Below are 21,698 nucleotides of genomic sequence, written 5' to 3' on the forward strand. Positions count from 1 at the left end.
CCAACTCCCATCATCCAGGTAATAAACCGTAATAGAGCTCTGGTACTGAGCGCTAACGGGATAATTGCCCCTCTGTGTTAGAAAGATAACCGGCTTACCTGAGTCAGAGCATCTCCAGTTTCACAACAGACACACCGGGTTAACGTATGACATCATCATCATCACGTATATTCACAGCAGGCTTTTAGCCGCCTGAGCCCAAAGAGGAAACTGAGGTACAATCAGCCCGTTTTATGAAGGAAGTGTGTGTGTGTGTGTGTGTGTGTGTGTGTGTGTGTGTGTGTGTGTGTGTGTGTGTGTGTGTGTGTGTGTGTGTGTGTGTGTGTGTGTGTGAGTAAGAGAAAGAGAGAGAGAGACTCACTTGAGCGCAGCAGAGTGAGAGGAAAGAGCAAATCTCATCTGTGTGAAGTGAGTGCCTGAAGCAGGACTCTCCTTTCAGACCTCGTCAGTGCGTTTCTGTTATTATGCAGCGCGTCAAAGCTGGACGGGAAGTGGAAAGACGCTAATTGAAGAAGTTGGTCGCTCAGCGGGAAGTGAAAACCGTCATTTGCATGGCATTTTTAAGTCGTCTCTTTCTGTTTCATCAAGTGCGCTTGGACATTAAAACTTTGCAGCTCACATGTGAAGGAAATCAACAGGGACAGAGAGAAGGTACGGCAACTTTGATTCTGCACATCCTGCACAAAATGAATAAAAGGCAGACTTCACATGTTTATTCGTATGCAATGCTTTCAGTTTTCCCGGTGAGAAATGAACACCATAATACCTGTATTTTTCTTTAGTGAACATAGACTGAAAAAAAACCTCCAAAAGGTGAAGCTGTCTGAAAGCATGTGGAAACTGATGTCAGATGCATGTTGGCGTACTCCAAGTGGGTTTTCTCATGCGTGAGACCAAAAACCGTGCAGAATAAAATATGTTGACAGTGAGTCCACGAAGTCCCTGATAAGCTTATTCTAACAATACCGATCCAGTAAAGATTCGTACACTTAAACTAAAAAATGAAATACTCTCTCTAAAATCTCTAGAAACTGTACTGTGATCTAGCATGCCTCTACAAACACAATTAATAAAACAGTACTCCTGTAATTAGTTTATGCTGCACACAAATAACGCAGCTTTGCTTGTTTTCACAACCAACTGTATCCTGTTCAAGCGCAAATAAAAAAAAGTATTACAAGCAGGAAAGCTGCTGATTGCCTCCACACCATCAGGTACTCCTGTGGTCCTACAGTCATTGTTTTATGAGGTAATTTGAACAACTGAATTTGCTTAAGTACAACACACCAAATAATACAGGGCTCATCCTGCACTGTGGGCTCTCTGTCAGAGTGCAAAATCGTGCATATGCTCAAATCACTTTGTCTTTAACTTAACAAGTCTCCTCTCAAAGGTATATTAGCATGCATAGAGTCAGAGGAGGTGGACTCACAAACTGCGTTACATAAACTGGTGACAGTGGTCACAGAGCAGTGTGACATCGTCTGTGAAGTCAAAGATGTTACTTAGCAACTGGAGACCTTGGAAAATGGGAACGCCACTCATTTGAAATACCCCAGACTGGACACTGGACTTGCTCAGGTCCTCAGCTGTACACCCACTGGGTTTGAAGCAGAAAGAATAAACGGCTGCTGCGATATGAAGAACACACATACAGAAAGTCCTTGATTTATCAGTGAGATGACCACAGACTGGGATGGGGATGGGGGGGGGTCACAGTGTCCCGCTGCTTGCTGCTCGGGGGTCTTCTTAGGAGGTACTGTGGCCTTGAGTCAAGTGCAACTACAGAGCCAAGAGGACTGTGTCTCAGGGCAGTGATGGCTCTACTTTACTTTGATCATCTTTGGTCATTTGTTACAGGCTGTTACTTTTATGTAGGTTACATCATGTGTTCGGTTTCATCATAAACAGGATGTTATTTAACTCTATTGGTTTTAAAAGTAGATATACAGTTAACTGTCTCTATTTAGACAGGCTAGCTCCTAAGACTGGCAGAAACTCACTTAATCTGAGTTTTAGCCCCTTGTTTTAACCATTTGCCATCAGCACAGGCCTATTTTCAACTTTTACTGCAAGATTTCCACAACTTTTGCCTAACAGTTCATCTAATATTGTTTCCTCATTCTTCACACAGTTCCATAACTTTGATATTTTAACCATCTTTCCTTTCTAACTTTCATTTAGCCAGTACTGCAAAACTCTAAGCTACACATTTAAATATTTATCTAGTGCATTTGGCTTGCCAATCATTAGCTACTTCAGCCATTTACCCACCACTGCTGTCTCTTCACTGTTTATCCTTCCATTGTAGCAATGCCACCTGTACTATCTAACTATTTAGCCACCAGTTTTAACCAGTCCTGTTTTGGATTTAACAGATACCTGCCTCTTCCAGCTACTTCTAGCTTGTAGTGCTCTATTTGAACTTATTTATCCATCTATTTTAGGTTTTTCCACCACTTCTTTAAATCTTACTTTAAATGTATTCAGCAGCATACTGTTGGCTGTCCATGTCTTTTTAACTGTGTTAAGCATTTATCCAGCAGCTAGTACTTTTAGCTCACTCTCTGCTTTAACCATTCACCCATTGCCCTATCATTTGTCATTTGTTGTTATTTATTTAATGTGTTGTTGTAGTTGTAAACATGTTGCCAGCAGGTAAGCTGCAGACAATCTACGCAATATGAACACTCACAACATGTTTGAAGGGTGTTTCTCACCTTTGTTTACTTTTTACATTTTAATTCATAAGCTGTTATAAATGACGACATCAATACAAACAGTTACTAATAATAATCCTGCCAGATTCTAAAATCCAGTGTTTTTAAATAAATATTTTAGCTCAGTTGTTAATTTTTGACACTTAATTATAAAACCTACTTCTCAAGTCCAGGTTTCAATATATTCTTTAAAGACACTGTCATTTCTATTTATTGATCCCTGCTTGTGAATATTCTATCATCCACTATTAGTCAGTGTTGAGCTCATGGTGCTTCAGTTGGACTGAAGGCTCAACACAGCTGCTCAGAGATAGTGACTAATCATTGTGCTTGCAGCTCCCATAGTGACAGTGTGTGGTAACAGGAAGCTGAAATTTTAATATCCTCTTGTGTGGCGGTGAAGCGCTCTGCTTTTTTGCTGGTGTGGTTTAGCAGCGTTTGGCTGACTTCTTCATTATGTGTCTCAATACAAACATACTAATAAATATCAATATTTGTTCAGATTTCATCCCTTGAAGCGGCTGCTGTGAACCAAAGCGAGGCCTCAGCCTGCCTCGTCTCACTATTACTCCCTGGAGTTTCTCTGATGTGTCTCATAATTTTATCTCAGGACAGATTGTTACTGTGTGGCCAGCATGGGAGAATCACTGGTGCAGTTTTAAGAAATTCATGGTTTCCTTTCTTGTCCTCTGGGATTATTACTATGAAATACTGATGCAAAAAAAAACAAAAAAAACCCCCCAAAAAACTGGAATTCCCACCTTACACCAAACTTCCCTGACAACACCAGTGAAAACTTTATTTATAAATCAATTTGAATGATCCTAATATTTCCGGATAACACACATGGGTGGAATAACAAGACTTTGGTATGAATGCAAATAATTTATCAAAGCCAGAGGGAAATTTGTGACTGGGAGAGCAAAGACCTTTCTGTTCCATCACAGCTGGTTTCTTTGAAAACTTAGTCTAACCTTCACAAACATCCCCTCTGAGGGAATTCAGCACCACAGAAAAAGCAGTTATTTGTAAGCTAAGCGCGCTGTAGCTGGTGGCTCAGAGATAAAGGGATCTAACTATAGTCTAACTGGGAATAGACCAGAAGCCATATCAAACTTCCAAGAATTGTGCTAATGTGCCATTTTTTTTCCTTGTCCCACGATATTTCACACAAAACGTGCTCACGATGGTGTTTGCTCTGAGCTGTTTTTGTACTGCAGAGCTGTAATACTACTTGTATGAAGCTTACTTTTGTTTTTGATTGTTTATTTTTTCATTTCCACTCTTGTATGCGTAGTTTAACTATCTCCAAAACTAAAATTCATGTAAAGGAGAAAAATGACGTAAAGGCATTAAGCACAATAGTTTATCGACACATTTACAGATACTGTTCCATACTCACGTGTTCATCCTGTTAATCTATCTATCTAGAATAGAATTTAAAATCCTTCTCCTCACAAGGTCTTGAATAATCAGGCCCCATCTTATCTCAAAGACCTCATAGTACCATATCACCCCAATAGAGCACTTCGCTCTCAGACTGCTGGCTTACTTGTGGTTTCTTGGATACTTAAGAGTAGAATGGGAGGCAGAGCCTTCAGCTTTCAGGCCCCTCTTCTGTGGAACCAGCTCCCAGCTTGGATTCGGGAGACAAACACCCTCTCTGATTAGGCTTAAATCTTTCCTTTTTTGATCAAGCTTATAGTTAGGGCTGGATCAGGTGACCCTGAACCATCCCTTAGTTATGCTGCTATAGGCCTAGGCTGCTGGGGGGGTTCCCATAATGCACTGTTTCTTTTCATTCACCTTATTTACTTTGTTTATACTTCACTCTGTATTTAATCATTAATTATTATTAATCTCTGGCTCTTTTCCACAGCATGTGTTTTGTCCTGTCTTACCCCTCAGCCCCAACCGGTCGCGGCAGATGACTGCCCCTCCCTGAGCCTGGTTCTGCTGGAGGTTTCTTCCTGTTAAAAGGGAGTTTTTCCTTCCCACTGTCGCCAAGTGCTGCTCATAGGGGGTCCTTTTGACTGTTGGGTTTTCTCTGTATTATTGTAGGGTCTTTACCCACAATACAAAGCGCCTTGAGGCGACTTTGTTGTGATTTGGCGCTATACAAAAAAAATTTGAATTGAATTGAATTAAACTTAATTGAAAAGGTGATTTTAATTATAATTTCCCATCATCTCCCATTTTCTGTTTTGTTTTGTGGATCAGTTCTTTCGGTATCTGTAAAGCATTTTTTCTTTAATGGGTTTTACCTGCCCTTTTTTATTTGTTTAAAGCTGGTCTCAAGATTTTGAACATATCAGCCCCGTCTCACTCGAGGTCAGTGATAGGATTTCCAAGTATAATAAATTCCACCTTTAAATATAGAGATTTTTTTTTTTTAAAGCTGTCTCCTACAAACTTAAAGATTTTTAGCCCAAACTGAGTTATAGATAAAAATATGCAGCTAACTTAAATTGCATTCACCACAGCATATCCATATTAAGAATTTAATTTTATACTATAATTAGAAATAATTTTTGAGGTCAAGAGTATATTTATTTATCAAAGAAATTCACAAATTCACAAAATAAGGAACTGGTACTTTCATGGATTTTATTAAACTTCTGTTTCCATCCTTTCTTGGTTATTTTTGTTCCCAGTTCTTCTTCCCGTTTTATCAATATTTACCTTTTGTTGCTTATTAAAGTTGTAGGGTAGTAAAAGGTTGAATGTTTTAAATGCATCTTTTCTGGGTTTTTTTTTTTTTTTTTTTTAAATATGTTGTATTTGCAAGTAAGAATCTAAACTTGATCAGTGTTTTTTCTTTTTTGTAGTACCATGCTTTGTTGGTGAGAGCAAACGCAATATTGAAATATTATCTTTTAAGCCAATTTGGGGAAATAACTAACAAAACATGGATAATTTATACATGTATAATTGCATGCTTAATCTTAATCTGCTGGTCTTGTGATGCGCTGTACCACCAAAAAAACAAACTTCCTTCCTTGTTTCTATCACTCGCTGACGAGTGGTATTAGAGCCAAAACTGCTGGCAGCTTGAATTCTCTCTGGGTTTGTCAGAATCAGTGCTTCCCCTGTGGTTATTTGATTTATTGTTAATAAAATACATTTGTTATTTAAAAAACCCAGTCACTCTGTAATATTTGTTTGATCGGATGTGGCTGACGAAGCTCGCTACGTGAACTAAGATAAACAGCACTTTCTGGTCTTGCTAAAACATAACTGATGAATGAATGAATGTGTGAGACGTACAGATAAAAGCAACACGATACCACGAGTGTGCCTCATCTTTCAAAGCACATAAAGTGTGACTGTGGTCAGAGTGTTTTGTTTTTGTTTGAACTTCCACAAAAACGAGAAAATCGAGTTTTAGCTGTTGTCTCACTGTCCAGGTTGCGTAATCAAAAGCGGCACAGAGGATCTTCACTATAGCAGAGCCTTCTCTACTGATTGCCCTGCAGCCATTAACAGTAAACATGTGGCACTAGTCGTTTACACTGTCTACAACGCACCCACTGTTATCCACAACAACAGGTTACAACACAGTTCTGTGCTTTGTAGAATTTAGGCTTTGCTGTCCAGTACCGCACCACAGCTTGATGAAAATTGTTGTAAAGTATAATCCATAAAATCACAAGTCCTCATGGAGACAAGTTATCATTGAATCCAGTGTTCCTTTTTTCTTGAGTTATCACAAGATCTCAGCTTTTGTGGTGTTTCTCCTGTTTGTTTCTTTCCATTTCAGAGCATTGCCACTAGCAGGAAAACTGGCTGGAAGCCGTTATCGACCATAGGCGTCTTCGTCTGCTACCTAAACACTGTTCTTGGCCACACAAATGCTGGAAATCACATCACAGATCCACAACAATCAAAGTCTAAACCAAACATAACTGAAGTAAACTTAACTACACTTCAAAATTAAGGGTCTAAACTTAAACATAGGGAAGTACCACACGGGAGCAAAATCCTCCATCATTCAGTCAACAGCCTCAGTCACTGTCGGTGGGACTTAATGAGGTAACTGGACTTAGTGCAACATGAGCTTGTGCAGATGACTTACAGAGCTTGGTATAAAAAAGCCCAAAGATTTATAATATTAAACTGTATTTGCAAAGAATTGCAAAATCTCCTGTATTTTTACACCGGTTTGTTGTAGTGTGCAGCTGTGCTACGTGTACACTTGATACTGGTGAAGTCTACACAAGTTGCTCTCCCACTGCTCTTCTGCGGGTCAGGAGAGGCTGTTTACAGAAGACATCAACACAAACTGAACTGTGACATTGCAGTTTTTTGCAGTATAATGTGGCTTTATTAACTATGTCTCTCTTTATATTAAAGCTGCTCATGCGTTTGAACATATAACGACCATTTCAATATCCTATAGTTTCCTCCAACAGTGTACCTTTAGAAGTGTACCCCATAGTTGAACAGAAGGAAAATGTCACGTGTTTGTAGACTTTTCAGATGCAAATTGGGTTTCTTACATTAAAAGCATTACAAAAGTCACTTCCTCTACTCTAAAAGCATTTCCTCTTTTTCAATTTTGCACCTTTTTTATTTCCGACAGAACAACGTTTCATTGATGTGCACTGCTGGCATCGTCTCAGCCCTTCAAGAAGTTCGTGGGAAAACAACGCAGAGGGGAAGGAGCTGAGGGGAGAGGGCGGCAGAGGAAACTTTTACGAGGATAGGATGGAGGTGACTGCATCCTGCATGCAGAGCTAGGAGTGATGACAGCTCCATGTGATTAACTTTTTTTTTAAATCAGCATTTTTAGCTGAGCAGGTGTGAAGGACTTACTGTATGGGAATCTAGTGGATGTTTCTCTGGAGGTGACAAGGCTGAGTTCAGCAGCTGCTAGCCTGCAGCAATGGACGTTGAGGCGAGATTTCCTCCCTCCACATCAGTGACCTCGCCTTTTGCCTCACCATGCTGGACAACTCCTCCATCCTCTACATCATCCTGGAGCTGCTGATTGCTGTCTTCTCAGTGCTGGGCAATGTGTTGGTCTGCTGGGCCGTGGCCCTCAACAGTAACCTGCAGAGCATCACCAACTTCTTCGTGGTGTCGCTGGCGGTGGCTGACATTGCTGTGGGTGTCCTGGCCATTCCTTTTTCTATCGTCATCAGCACTGGCTTCTGCTCCAACTTCTATGGGTGCCTGTTTATCGCATGCTTTGTGCTGGTTCTCACACAGAGCTCCATCTTTAGCCTGCTGGCCATTGCTATAGACCGCTACATTGCAATCAAGATACCACTCAGGTCAGTAACCAAAGGATACATAGAACTGCAGGGGATTCACATTTTATTAATCACCAGTAACGGATAAACGTTTAGTTCCACTTTCTACCATTCATGAAGGGCTCGTGAGTTTTAAAAAGTCGCTTTGTTAATGATTAATAACTTATATAGTGATGAATTAAAAACTGCTGATAAGAACTCAGGTTAGTAACATTCTGCAGAGTTGACAGACATTAAGTTTTACTGGTGACTAAAAGCTGCAGAATTAACTGGTTAATAGACGGAGTGAAATCCTTTTAAACTGCACTATAACTGATTAAATGCGCATTAATAACGCACTGATAAACAGTTTATTAGCATTAGTAAAACAGCTGATTACTGCTAACAGATCATTTCTGAATGCCATCTTACTGAAAAGCGGTTCCAGCATGTCAAAGCACAGGAAGAACAGATGAACAGATCTGATTTGGGAACCAAAGTGGTATCGTTTAGCTCCTTTAGACAGAGAGAAAGCGTTTCAAATATGCCATTACTGCTTCCATTACTTAGTTTGGTCAAATATGTTTTTTTCATCACAGGCAGCATAATTCTCACAATGACGCCCTGTGTTTCATTTCACTTATATCAGTTAAGACATTTGACATTTGAACCAGATAGTCCTTGGCTGAATAAGAGTGTCCAGAAATGGCGTCTCCCACGGGGCTAATTCCCTCTGGAGCAATCGAATAAATATTGCTCTAATTGCTTATACAGACTGTGTAACCCCCTCACAAACCTCTGTGTAGTCTTACTTTATGAATCCAATGGAAAAACACTGTCAGATGTTGGTTTAACATTCAAATTTGCCAAGAACGATGTATCTACAGACCTGACAGTCTAAGCCGGCAGCGACCTCATCGTATTGTAGTACTACACCGGTCAGACGTCTCGTCCTATAGGGCTCAACCAGACTCCTCCTCCTGCTGAACATACGTACGTGAGGGCTCTTCTGCGTTGTGTTTACGCATCCCTGATGGGGGGGGGCTTGTTTTTTAAGTATTAACCTTTGCACTTTAACATCTCAAGAATGTGATAGAAACAAGCCAAATGTCTCAGCTGCTCTCCCACACTGCGCTGCAGGCGAACTTAAAATAGGCTCCTTCCTTTGAGGAGTCCTGAACGACTCTGTTTATCCTTGTCTCTTGTAGTTCCGGGATGAGAAGTGCTTACTCGGAAAGATCACATAAGCAAATGATAAATCAGTGGGGGACGTTCATATGCAGTCATTATTAATTACAGTATAGTTACAAACGAGTGTTGGAAGCTTTCTTATGAGGATTATAGCGATCATTGTAGCAGGGAAAACAAAGCTCTGTGTCTTACTGGGTTTTCAGGACCTGGCAGACAGCTGAAGCTTGACATCTGTATTATCTCCCTCTCCAGGTACAACAGTTTGGTGACAGGCCAGCGGGCTCGAGGAATCATTGCCATATGCTGGGTTTTATCCATCATCATCGGTTTGACCCCCATGATGGGCTGGCATAAGCAGTCAGAGTACAACAACAGCACCTGCCCGCCGGGCCTGATGAAGTGCCTGTTTGAGGAGGTAGTCCTCATGGAGTATATGGTCTACTTCAACTTTTTTGCTTGTGTACTAATCCCCTTGCTGCTGATGTTGGCCATCTACCTGTGTATCTTCATGGCAGCGCGCCACCAGCTCAAGCTAATTGAAGTGAAAGCATCCCATGGAGAGAAGTCCCGATCTGTGCTGCAGAAAGAGATCCAGGCTGCCAAGTCTCTGGCCATCATTGTGGGCCTGTTTGCAGTCTGCTGGCTGCCTTTACATGTCATTAACTGCTTCACTCTCTTCTGTCCTCAGTGTGCTCGTCCTCCTCTCTGGGTCATGTATGTGGCCATTATCCTATCCCATGCCAACTCTGTCGTCAACCCTTTCATCTACGCCTACCGCATCCGGGAGTTCCGACACACCTTCCGTAAGATTATTAGGCGACACATCCTGGGGAAGCAGGAGGTGTTTGAGAGTGGCAGCAGTAAGCGGAGCTCTGCTCACAACAGCATCACAGACTCCATCAGGATCAAGGCAAATGGCCTCAGCTTTGACCTTTTTACAGAGCACAGCAACAGCAGCTGTGAAAACTCCTGCCGTTGTCCTGCGCACATCTCTCCTTTAGGGGGTGGTCTGGTGACAATATCTCACCCGCCTCTGTCCGTTGTTATCTCCCACTGTCCACTGCAAACCCTCAGGCAGACTCAGCTCCCAATGGGGCAAGACTGCGCTGGACCAGAGATCCTGGAGGAAAATGGCAAACAGAGCCTCGGCTCAGCCCAGGTTGCACTGCTGTTCAACAACCAGGACAGGAGGAGTTGCTTTAGTGAGCTAGATAAGGTGCCCTGAGCCATGCACAGGAGGGGTCTTTCACTAATTCAGGAGCCTTGCAGTAAGATGTGAATGTCAGCTCAGAATCAGGATAAAACCCTAATTGCAATGGAAGCACTGCAAACAGATGACAGACAATGAATGGCACTCACTGAGATAACTCAAATAGGACTGAAAACTGTCTCCACTATTTAAATACAGTGATGTTTTAATTTAATCCAGAATAATTCTAAAAAGCACTGCTAGTGCCACCCAGAGGCTACTGCTTAACAACTCACACAACCAGTGGTGGTCTGATACTTCTGACTGTAACGTGCGGCCACTTCACAAGATGCTCTGTGGAAATTTCAACAGGATCACAAAGTGTTTTTGCTTCCTCTTTGCAAGCAGTTAAAGTTCAGTACAAATAGAGCCAGTGGACAGGAGGGGGTCTATATGGGATAAGACGTGTATTGTATTCATCTTTGTTTAACCATAATGTGCCATTTTTGGGCCGAATGGATGAGATGCAGCTTTAAATTATTGAATTCATTTTCTTTCTTTCAGGGATATGAACATAAACATGATCTGCTCTCTCCGTTTGCAATTTTCACATTTTTGCAGATATAACCGCCTTCCTGATTCTAGCACCTCATTGTTTCACTTTGCTGTTTCTTAATGGAGTAAGACACAGGCTGGTTTGTGGTTGTGCAACTATAAGTTGAATGCTTCACATTTTTTTTTAAAGCAAAGACCAGAAATTTGGTAATCTAATGCTGTAATGTGACCTTTTATTATTGTTATAATGATGCTTTAATGTGTGCACATTTAAGTTAAATTCAGATGACACAATTGACACAGTTTGATGAATAATGGGAAATAATTTGGAAATCTACAATTACCGCTTCTACAGATGTGGACAAAATTGTTGGTACCCTTCTGTTAAAGAAAGAATAACCCACAATGGTCACTGAAATAACTGAAATAACCAGCAAAAGTGGCTAACTTTACTGAAAATTAGCTAATGAAAATCAGAGATTATTTTATGGTTAAAAAAAAAAAACTAATGAAACTGGCCTGTACAAAAATGATGCTACCCCTAGAACAGACTGAAAATAAGGTGACCACAGGCACTAAACATGTGTCCTGTGGTTAGCATCACAGCTGTCTTCTAACTTGTAATCAGTCAGTCTGCAAATTTAAAGGGTGAAAAGCAGTCACAGTGCTGTTTGGTGTGTACCACACAGAAAACTAGGGAGAGAGCTGTCTCAGGAGATGAGAAAGACAATTGTTAGTTTAATTTTTTGACCACAGATTCTTTTATTAACAGTGGAGAGTGACAGGAAATTGGGAGGAGAGATACAGGGGAAAACATGGGGGAAATGCCAACAGGCTGGGACTCAAACCTGCACCGCCCGCACTGCTACACGGCATATGTATGTGGTTCCCTGCTCAACCTCTGAGCCACCTCGGCGCCCGAGAAAGACAATTATTGACAAGCATGTTTAAGGTGAAGGCTACAAGACCCTCTCCAAGCAGCTTGATGTTCCTGTGAGTACAGTTGTACATATTATTCAGAAGTTTAAGGTCCACAAGACAAATTGAAGAGACGGATAATATGAATGGTAAATTAAGAGCCAAGAACAACTTCCAAAGAGATTAGAGGTGAACTCCAAAGTTAAGTTACGTCAGTGTCGGATTGCACCATCTGTCGCTGTTTCAGCCAAAGTGGACTTAATGGAAGACGACCAAGCAGGACACCACTGTTGAAAGCAAATCATATAGAAGAGATACTGGAATTTACCAAAATGCATATCGAAAAACCACAAAGTTACTGTGAGAATGTCCCATGGACAGATGAGACAGAACTGGAGCTTTTTGGCAAATCACATCAGCTCCATGTTCACAAACGCAAAAATGAAGCATACAAAGAAAAGAACACTGTACCTACTGTGAAACATGGAGGAGGCTCGGTTATGTTCTGGGGCTGCTTTGCTGCATCTGGCACAGGATGTCTTGAATCTGTGCAGTGAAATCTCAAGACTATCAAGCCGTTCTGGAACTAAATGTGCTGCCCAATATCAGAAAGCTTTGTCTCAGTCACAGGTCATGGGTCCTACGACAGGATAATGACCTAAAACGCCCAGGAATGAACAAAACACCGGACTATTCTGAAGTGGCCTTCAATGAGTGCTGATCTAAATCCGACTAAACATCTGTGGAATGAGCTGAAACATGCAGTCTGGAGAAGGCACCCTTCAAACCTGAGACAGCTGGAGCAGTTTGCTGATGAGGAGTCGGCTAAAATACCTGTCGACAGGTGTCAGGTGTCATGACAGGTGTCAAGTGTCATTGAGTTACAGAAATCACTGGAATCACTTGATTGCAGTACCATAATTTTTGTTTTTATGTATATAGATATTTTTATATATGTTTTATATATATATAAAACACACACACACACACATTTAATTTCAGATTTTAAAAAATTTATTATTACTTTTTAACTTTTCAAGTAATTTCACTGACCATCGTGGGTTTTTCTTTCTTTAATGGAAGGGGTTCCAACAATTTTGTCCATGTCTCTATGTCTTCACAAGTAAACTGGCATCAAGTGCTGTCTTTAAATAAATTCTTTCACATTTTTATTGTGTGCATGGTGTGTGTACATTCTATAATGGCCACAATACAATGTCAGCCTTTATGCAGTAGCTGCAGGAAAATGTCCAGACATCCCGTTGGCTTTTCACCAGACAGGCTTGTATCAGCCAGAGTGACCAATACAGCTGCAGTGGCTGACTTGCAATAAATACTTGTTGAAGAAAGGGATGCCATCCCACAGCAGTGTGTGCTCAAACTGGTGACCAGCATGAGGAGGAGCTGCCAGGCTTTTGTGACTGTATATGGTTCTTCCACATGCTGCTGAGGCATGCCCTGTTTGTTAAATGAATGAAGTGTTACATTGCCAGTATGGCTTGGCAATCCTCCAATCCAATAACCAACTCCAAGCAAGAGTCAATAGCAGAATAAGCTGTTTGGCAGAGAAGGTTTGGCAAGTTTTTCATGAGCGCAAACCACGTAATCAACTCTGCTGCTCAACCCACAAATGCATTTTCCTTACAAATGTGGCAGCATTTAAGAAGCTTTCCAACAGCATCAGATTTATTGCCAAGAAGCATTGTTACAACATAGAAAGAGCTGCCCAAATTTCCTTACTTTTTGTGCCAATTCTAGTTTTGACATTGTAGAAAATAGGCAAATTTGCTTTATTGGAAAGTGTTAGCTGAGAAGATTGATACATTGATACCATTTGTATGATTAATTTAAAACTGCAACAGCAGCCGGCTAGCTCAGCGAACACAGGGTCAAAAATAGGAAGGCAAACAAACTACATCTACGGTGGGTTATGTTCTTGACCTTCCAGCCTATTTAAGCTAATCTAACTGGTTGCTTCAGTATCACTGACTAGACTAGCGGTCCAGCAAGATTAAGTTAGCAAACAGCTATTTGAGTCAATTCAAAGTTTATTTAGCCCCATATCACTTGAGTCTAAATGTGCTCTACAATCATACCTACTTTTGTGTCTTACCATTTTTGTGCATTAGTCACTTTGTAAGTCAGCCTTAATGTGATAGCAGCTATCCTAGCTTTACATGAAAGTGAAAATATAAGGGAAGAAATAAAAACCGAAGTCTGAATATGAGAAGTTGTACATTTACAGTGGCTTTTTTTCACTGGGATAAACTATCAAAGATGTTAAACACAACCAAGCTGTCTTTGCCTTAACTGGCTCAACAAAACCTAAAACCCAAGTGGGGGATAATGGGTATCCCAGCAGTGGTTATTAACTGTGAATCCGGGCTCTCTGCTTCAGGCTCCCTCCGCCCTCACATAAAAAAGGGCGTTTCACTTTTCTGTACAAACTGAGCTCCATAAAGTACCGCCCACTCCACTCAGGGACAATATTAGATGATGATGATGATGATAAGTTGTTAATCAAAATCCATAAAGAATATAAGATGTGACGGTAACATGCAACACTGTTGCAAATAAGATATTACTGGTGATTCAGTGCACAGAGCGGCAAAATAAACATTTGAATTCAAATGAATTCTTTTATGGCTGCTGTGATAACTGCACATTAGAGCTCTGAAACTTTAAACTGGATAAAGGTAAATGTAACATTAAAGATTTTTAAAAACTGCATTCTGAGAAAGCTTACACAGGACTGAATAATAAGCTCAAACTCTCAAAAAAAAAAAACAAAAAACCTGAAGCAGAGGGGAGGTGCACACAGCTAATGATTCTCTGCAAGTTAATCAATATGAGAAACTTTTTCACACTGTCACCTTGTTTTCATCTTTTCAATTTTAATCCCCTTTGGGGTTGCGTCACGAAGGGCATCTGAAGTAAAACTCTGTCCAATCAAATGTGCGGAGCTACATACTGTGGCGACCCCTTGTGAAAGTAGCAAGTTAGGACAGATTTGATAAAATACTGATTACAGGGGCTTTGGGATTTTAATCATTCCAGCTGCAGAGGCTCCACGTTGCTTTGTGGCCGTTGCTGTATTATTGTAGGGTCTTTACCCGCAATACAAAGCACCTTGAGGTGACTGTTTGTTGTGATTATATAAATAAAATTGAATTGAATTGCTTTTGATTGAATGCTGTAGTGTCTGTAATGTAACTATGCACTATGAATGAAAAGATTATAGTGCTTAATTTTTATTGGTACAGATTGTTTATTTGAAAACTGATTTTTTAAACTTCTGTCCTTCCTCTTTGGAACCAAAATGAAATCTAGGTGGATCTTTCATTTATAAGTAAGTTGCCATAAGTGCAAAATGGTGATGGGTTCCAATCTGTGGCGGGAAACAATAAAACCAACTCTTTTTTTCAGTACTGACATCGCTATCCAACAGTTGTAAAGTCCGGAGTGCCGGTCCGTCTGTGTGTAGAGACTCCATGGATACAAGCAGCATTAGCAGTCCCTTGTTCATCCAATATAAAGACTTAAGCTTTGTGAAGGAGAAAAAGAGGTGGATGCAAATGAGAGAATGTGGTTTTGTGTGTGTGTTTTTACCACCTCTCCATTATGCAGGCCTCTCTCAGGGCTGAGGGTGTGTGAAAAAGTGCAGACCACAACACTAAACTGCTTTTATTGTTCCAGTTCGTGCCCAGTCTCGTCTCCTTCTCCGTACAGTATCACTGGAGCTAAACTGCTGTCAGGACTCAGGACGGGAAAATGTTTGTCACTGTCTTGTTTGGAGGTTAGTAATGTTCCTGGGCATGTTAATGTGAATGTAAACAGATGAGGCTGATGATGCAGGCTCAAACCTGCTGTGTAGGGTTGTTTCTTTTTTATGGGACTGTTTGCAGCATACGGTATGTTCACTTGAGAATTTGTGCCAAATTTTTGTGCATGGATGTGCACGATTTCTTGGCAGATGGCAGGATGGAAATGTTCAATCTCAACTGTAAGCTGATAAACTTCATCCATCATTTGAAGGAGAGGTGTGGTGTGGACTCCAAAGGTACTGAACTTAAACATCTGGATCTTTCAAAATGATTGTCATATGAAATCTAAAAGCAATAAAATTCTTCCTGTAGAGTGTGTGGACCTGATGGACAGCAGCGGTAAAGTGATGAACTTGGCAGCGAAGCAGCAGAGTTTGGCTCTGGCCAGCAGTGTGCTGGTAGACAGACAGTACTACGTCCTCCTACGAGTCTGCCGTGAGTCTGTCTGCTCCATGCATCAGCAGGACTTCAAAAGAACAAACACCCAGATTATAAAAGCATTTTCAACAACCTAATCATGTTATCAGTGTCTGGTCTAAATAATTCGATTCCAAATGTATTGATCTAATGATGATAAGTGGCAGGACAAACTAATTCTGGTGCTTTCAGGGGGTACTGTGAATGAATACCGTGCTACCGTCCTAATTTTTTGAAAGCTGAATGTAAAAGTATGATTTTATCTGTATTAAAAGGATGCCCATGACTTTGTGCTCCCTCAGGAGACGATGAGGCTGGAGGTCAAAAATATGTCTCCCTCCAAAACAACCACTGCCAGAGTCATCCTGAATTAACAGGTAACAAAAAAAATAACATCAGGGCTGACCGGCCAGCAGACTGGAAGTGGCTCTCTGAGACCGCCTGCTGGGCAAAGCCATTCCTGCCATTATAAAAATCTTACAAAATACACATAAAGTTATCTTACACAGTTTGGTATTGCTTGTGTTATAGAACTACTGAGGAAACTGACGGACAAGGCGCCAGACGGAAAGATCAGAAGGGGACGGGCACCTCGGAGCAAAAACATCTCTGCAAACAGCAAAAGCCACTAAATTTAATGCTGTCTATCTATACCTGTAAATCCGTACACTCAACTGGATTGTGTGTGTTTTTTTTTAGATAATAGCTTATGCCTTATTTAATAGAATAGAATTAAAGGCATGAAGGCTATAAATAAAAAAGTGTCTCAGTGTTCCATAAAAGACTTAAAGCAACTGTTTCACATTGATAGCAAACATTAAGATGTCTGTAAAAATCTCAAAACTACTGGAAGATTTTTATTTTTTGTTTTAAATTGTTACTGTAAGCAGAAAATCCCAGATAGGTAGAACAGCTGCTGTCACGGCCTCTGTGCTGTGCCTTAGATGTTATTTTCCTGGTTTGTTGTGCTTCTAAGTATTTTCCTGTTCTCCGTGCCTTCTGTGCCTTCCTGCCTGTGTCTTCCTGTCTGTCTGTGAGAGTTCCTCCTTGTCCCTCTTTCAGTCACTTTCTGATATATTTTGAAAGTCATTTCCTTGTGTGGGTTGCTGTTTTTTGTCTTCCTGCCTTTGTTCTCTTCCCTGCTTATTGTCTGACTTTGCTCACCTGCACCTTAAACTCTCCGTGTTGTGTATTTAGTCTGAATGCTTCCCCTCAGTCTGTCAGTTCACCGTGTTTTCTCAGTCCTTTTTTGTGTCTCCTGAGTTTGTTTGTGTTTTGCTTATTTCCTTTTGGATTTGTTTTGTTTTTTTAAACCTCTTGGATGAACTTTTCCTACTTTCTGCAAATCAGTATTAAAGTTTTCTTTGCCGTAACCACCTGCCAGGCAGTCTCTGTTCTCACTGTTTGTGTCTGCTTCTGAACTAAACCAAAAAGGTCCGACAGCTGCAGATGTAAAAGTGTGTTAAAATAAAAATTGAAGCAAACAGAATAAATGTTACCAATGAGTTACTGATTTAGATTTTCTTTTCTTTACCAGGCATTTAACTGAGGTCTATTACAGTCTCCGCACTGCCCATTAATGCTGCACTGCCAAGAAATAAATGACAAGTGATTTGCCTGCATTGAGGACTTGCTCGCTGTTTTCATTAGGAAGCCTCAAGGGAACAAGAGAAACTGAACCAAAAACCAAACAAAAAACAAAACAAAACAAACAAAAAAAACCCTCAAGAAAATTCAGTCATGCACACAGCCGAAAGTTGTTCTCTGAAGATCAGTATGAAAACAATCTATATAAATATTTGCTTTTAAATGTACAATAGTTATGCATGTTTTCATATCTGATTATGGTCCTTAAAACATGTAGAACAGTCTAATTAGAAACACAACATTTATCCATGAAAGGATGTCTTGCTCGTGATTTACTCCAATCATGATGTATGTGACTGAACAGTTACCATTTTAACGTTGCTCCCTGCTTTCATGCTGCGCATACCCTTTACCATCCACCAGGGGGTGCTGCAACACCCTATTTCTCTTTGGCGTTCCTAACGCTTTTAGGGTGAAATATAAATATGACACTGATAAATCAGAAACAGGTGTGTCTGTCTTTTCTTTATTTTGCATTTCTCTTAGATTTTAATTACTTTTTCAACTTCAGTTTCCTTAAAATCTGTTGGCTACTGATTCTCCAGCTGTTGATAGTGAACTAAGTGGATGTATAGATCCAGCAAAGTATGACTATTTCACCACATTCCAGAACTTAATGGTTAGAGTTTACGAAAGAAAGAAAGAAAGAAAGAAAGCACAAGACCAAATGTATGCATGGTGCAATACAGTACCAATCAAAGATTTGGACATACTCAACAAGTAGGTGTGGCCAAATCTTTGACTGGTACTGTAAATATACAACCTCCAAGTTGCAGCCAACACAGAAATATAAGATAAAGTGCCACGTGTGGTCACTAGATGCCAACTCCAGTAAAGATTCAAGGATTCTTTATTGTCAGTCACATCACATTTGCATGCAGTGGAACAAAATTCTGTCCTCAGGTCCCAGTGTTGCCCTTGGGATAGTTATGACATTCAAGTAATTTAAAGAAGAATAAATATAAATATAAGTAACAATAATATAAAGAAAAAAAATATATACACATGTATATATACCTTTATTAAAAACACAATATATATACCTGACATTCACATGCACACACACATAAACATACACGCAATATATACTATCAAATACTAATAAATACTAAAACTAAATATGGAATTAACAGTTTAGGATGTGTAGTGATGGTAGAGACCTGTGGTGTCAGCAGTGACTTGTGCAAATGACAGCAGCAATAAGTGTGTGAAACAGCAGCATGAATGTTACACAGCCCCACAAGAGTTCAACAGTCTTACAGCTTCAGGGAAGAAGCTGTTCCTCAGTCTGCTGGTCCTGCTCTTGATGCTCCTCAGCCTCCTGCCTGAGGGGAGGGGAACAAAAAGTGTGTGTGTGTGCTGGGTGTGTGGGGTCCTTCAGGATGCAGGTGGCCCTTTTCCTGCATCTGGAGGCGTAAATGTCCATGGTGGATAAGATTAAGTAAGATAAGATTAGATAGATCACCCCACCCCCACCCCCGCGGCCCTAAAATGGATAAGCAGGAGAAAATGGATGGAATTCAACCTGGCATCACCTCAAGTCTGTTTGTAGCTTTTTGGGGGGCCCATGGGGGCCTCCTCATGGGTGGAGAAAGGGTGCTTCCACCAGAGATGATATTTATTCCAGAGGAGGTTTGAAACTCTGCAGTTACTGGTGACTTTCACACACTGTGTGCCTCAGCACCCCTGTCTGTAACTTCATGTGGTCTGGCACCTTGTGGCTGAGTTGCTGTCATTCCTAAAGGCTTCCACTTTATAATAACTTTACTTACTGACTGTAGAATATCTGGGAGGCAAGAAATTTTTGACTAGTTGCAATGGCAGCATCCTGTTGACTGCATGGCTAGATGCTTGATTTTATACACCTGTGACTAAAGTGGGTTGAGGTGTTTTTCTACTTTTCTTTCCCATCGCTGAGGATAAAACCCTTCCCACACGAAAGGGTTTGCATACCAAACTATCACCCACAGTAAACTTGGGATAGCTGGCTCCACCTTTAGCATCCATGCAGCCTTTACGTCTGGCATGCTGTGATGTAACCCTTGCTCTGATATAAGCATGCTTTCTGTTAAGGGTGATTCACCAGTTGTAGGGTGTAACTGTGTGATGTGTTTGATACCAATCTCTTTTAGAAAATCAGCAGATGTAATAGACATGAACTGTGCCCCATTATTTCTTGTGATGGTGCAAAACTAGTGGACAAGAATGCTGTGACTCTGTTTATCACTGCAGTAGACATGAGCTTACTGAAGTAATCAGCAGTGAAGCTGCAAACCTGAAGGCCTAAGTCCCACACTCAAAAAGACCTACAGTGTCGACAGCAACATATATAAAAAGGCCCACAGGAAATTCAGCTGGTAGTTGTCCGAGGTCTGACAGATCATACAAGCTGAAAGTGCTGAGTTCACTGAATTGTGGCTGTGTGGCCGCCAGCACACTTCTCTGAGTCATTGTTTATGATGAGCTATCCCTGATGCCCTTGGTGAGCCAGGTGAATAACCCTTTCTCAGATAGACCTGGGAACTACCAGCTGTGCCATGGAAGATTATTTGAGACTCAACAGCCAGTTTGTGAAGGCAGCGGGAATTAATCAGTGGGAAGGCATGGTTATCAGTCACTCAGAACACATTTTTTCAGCATCCAAATAGCTTGCTATGGCAGTTCAGGACAGTCTTTAAGCTGAGTTTTGTAGTCAGCTAATGTAGCAGTGTCAGGAAAGGAGAAAACTCAGCACTCTCTGACAACAGATCCAGGTCATGATCTTGTGTGCCTGGTGTCAAGGAGAACACAGGAGAGACAGTCTGGTGCTGCATTCTGACTGCACGTGATATTGAAACCACAACAATCTTGCTGACCAGCGTGCACTCCTCTTTCCTGCTCTGTTCAATTCAATTCAATTCAATTCAATTCAATTCAATTCAATTCAATTCAATTCAATTCTGTAAAAAATCCCTTAAATCTTCTTCATAGATAGATAGATAGATAATACAGCAAGATTTTGAAACTTGTATAGTATAGACAAAAGAGATGGTGGTTGACTTCCGGAGAAATAAAACTGTGACTAAGTCCATTAACATCTTGGAAGAGGAAGTGGAAACGGTGGACAGCTACAGGTACCTGGGCATTCACCTGAATGACAGACTGGACTAGAGGACCAACAGTGATGCTGTGTATAGGAAGCGGATGAGCAGACTCTACTTCCTAAGGAAGCTGAGATCCTTTAATGTGTGCAGCAAGATGTTGGAGATCTTCTACCAGTCTGTGATAGCAAGTGCCATCTACTTTGCTGTTGTCTGCTGGGGGGGCAGCATCAGTGCCAGAGATGCCAGCAGGATCAACAAACTGATTTGCAAGGCTGGAACCATCATAGGGCAGAATTTGGAGACGTTTGAGTCAGTGAGGGACAGGAGGTCACTGAACAAACTGCTCTCCATTATGGACAACCATCTCACCCACTCCACTCCACAGTGCTGAGGCGGCAGAGCTCCTTCTCCCTCAGACTGATTCAGCCTAAAGAACGTTTCAGGAAATCATTCCTACCGTTCTCCATAAAACTGTATAATAACTCTTCTTACTGTGACAGGTGAACACACCTGTCAGGACATAAGATCCTACACACAAAATTTTATATTATATCCTCTTGCTGCTGTCTCCGGATTCTTTTTGTACATACTCTGATTTACAGTGTATATATTAAATATTATATTATTTATCAATGCGGTTTGCACTACCCTCTTGTACAGTGTCAGCCTTAATATAACTCTTTGTTACCTACATTTTTATATTTTTATCTATCTATCTATCTATCTATCTATCTATCTATCTATCTATCTATCTATCTATCTATCTATCTATCTATCTATCTATCTATCTATCTATCTATCTATCTATCTATCTATCTATCTATCTATCTATCTATCTATCTATCTATCTATCTATCTATCTATCTATCTATCTATGTGTTATGCTGTGGGTGACATTCATCGGTTAATCGGCAGCGCGG

The 21,698-nt window shown here is 40.8% G+C and overlaps 2 protein-coding genes across 2 annotated transcripts; both read left to right on the forward strand.

Moving 5' to 3' along the window:
* Window positions 1-438: 438 nt before the first annotated feature.
* Window positions 439-12,947, forward strand: adora2aa (adenosine A2a receptor a). The gene is made up of 3 exons (XM_030737603.1): window positions 439-651; window positions 7,303-7,996; window positions 9,398-12,947. The coding sequence occupies exons 2-3, from the start codon at window positions 7,665-7,667 to the stop codon at window positions 10,368-10,370; spliced, it is 1,305 nt and encodes a 434-aa protein (XP_030593463.1). The 5' UTR covers window positions 439-651; window positions 7,303-7,664; the 3' UTR covers window positions 10,371-12,947.
* A 2,513-nt stretch (window positions 12,948-15,460) lies between these two features.
* On the forward strand, window positions 15,461-16,680 carry c8h22orf15 (chromosome 8 C22orf15 homolog). Its single transcript, XM_030738506.1, has 5 exons — window positions 15,461-15,603; window positions 15,781-15,867; window positions 15,944-16,066; window positions 16,351-16,425; window positions 16,580-16,680. Exons 1-5 carry the CDS (start codon window positions 15,579-15,581, stop codon window positions 16,678-16,680), a joined length of 411 nt encoding a protein of 136 aa, XP_030594366.1. The 5' UTR covers window positions 15,461-15,578.
* The last annotated feature ends 5,018 nt before the right edge of the window (window positions 16,681-21,698 follow it).

This window comes from Archocentrus centrarchus, chromosome 9 (assembly GCF_007364275.1).
Source record: "Archocentrus centrarchus isolate MPI-CPG fArcCen1 chromosome 9, fArcCen1, whole genome shotgun sequence".
Classification (NCBI taxonomy): domain Eukaryota; kingdom Metazoa; phylum Chordata; class Actinopteri; order Cichliformes; family Cichlidae; genus Archocentrus; species Archocentrus centrarchus.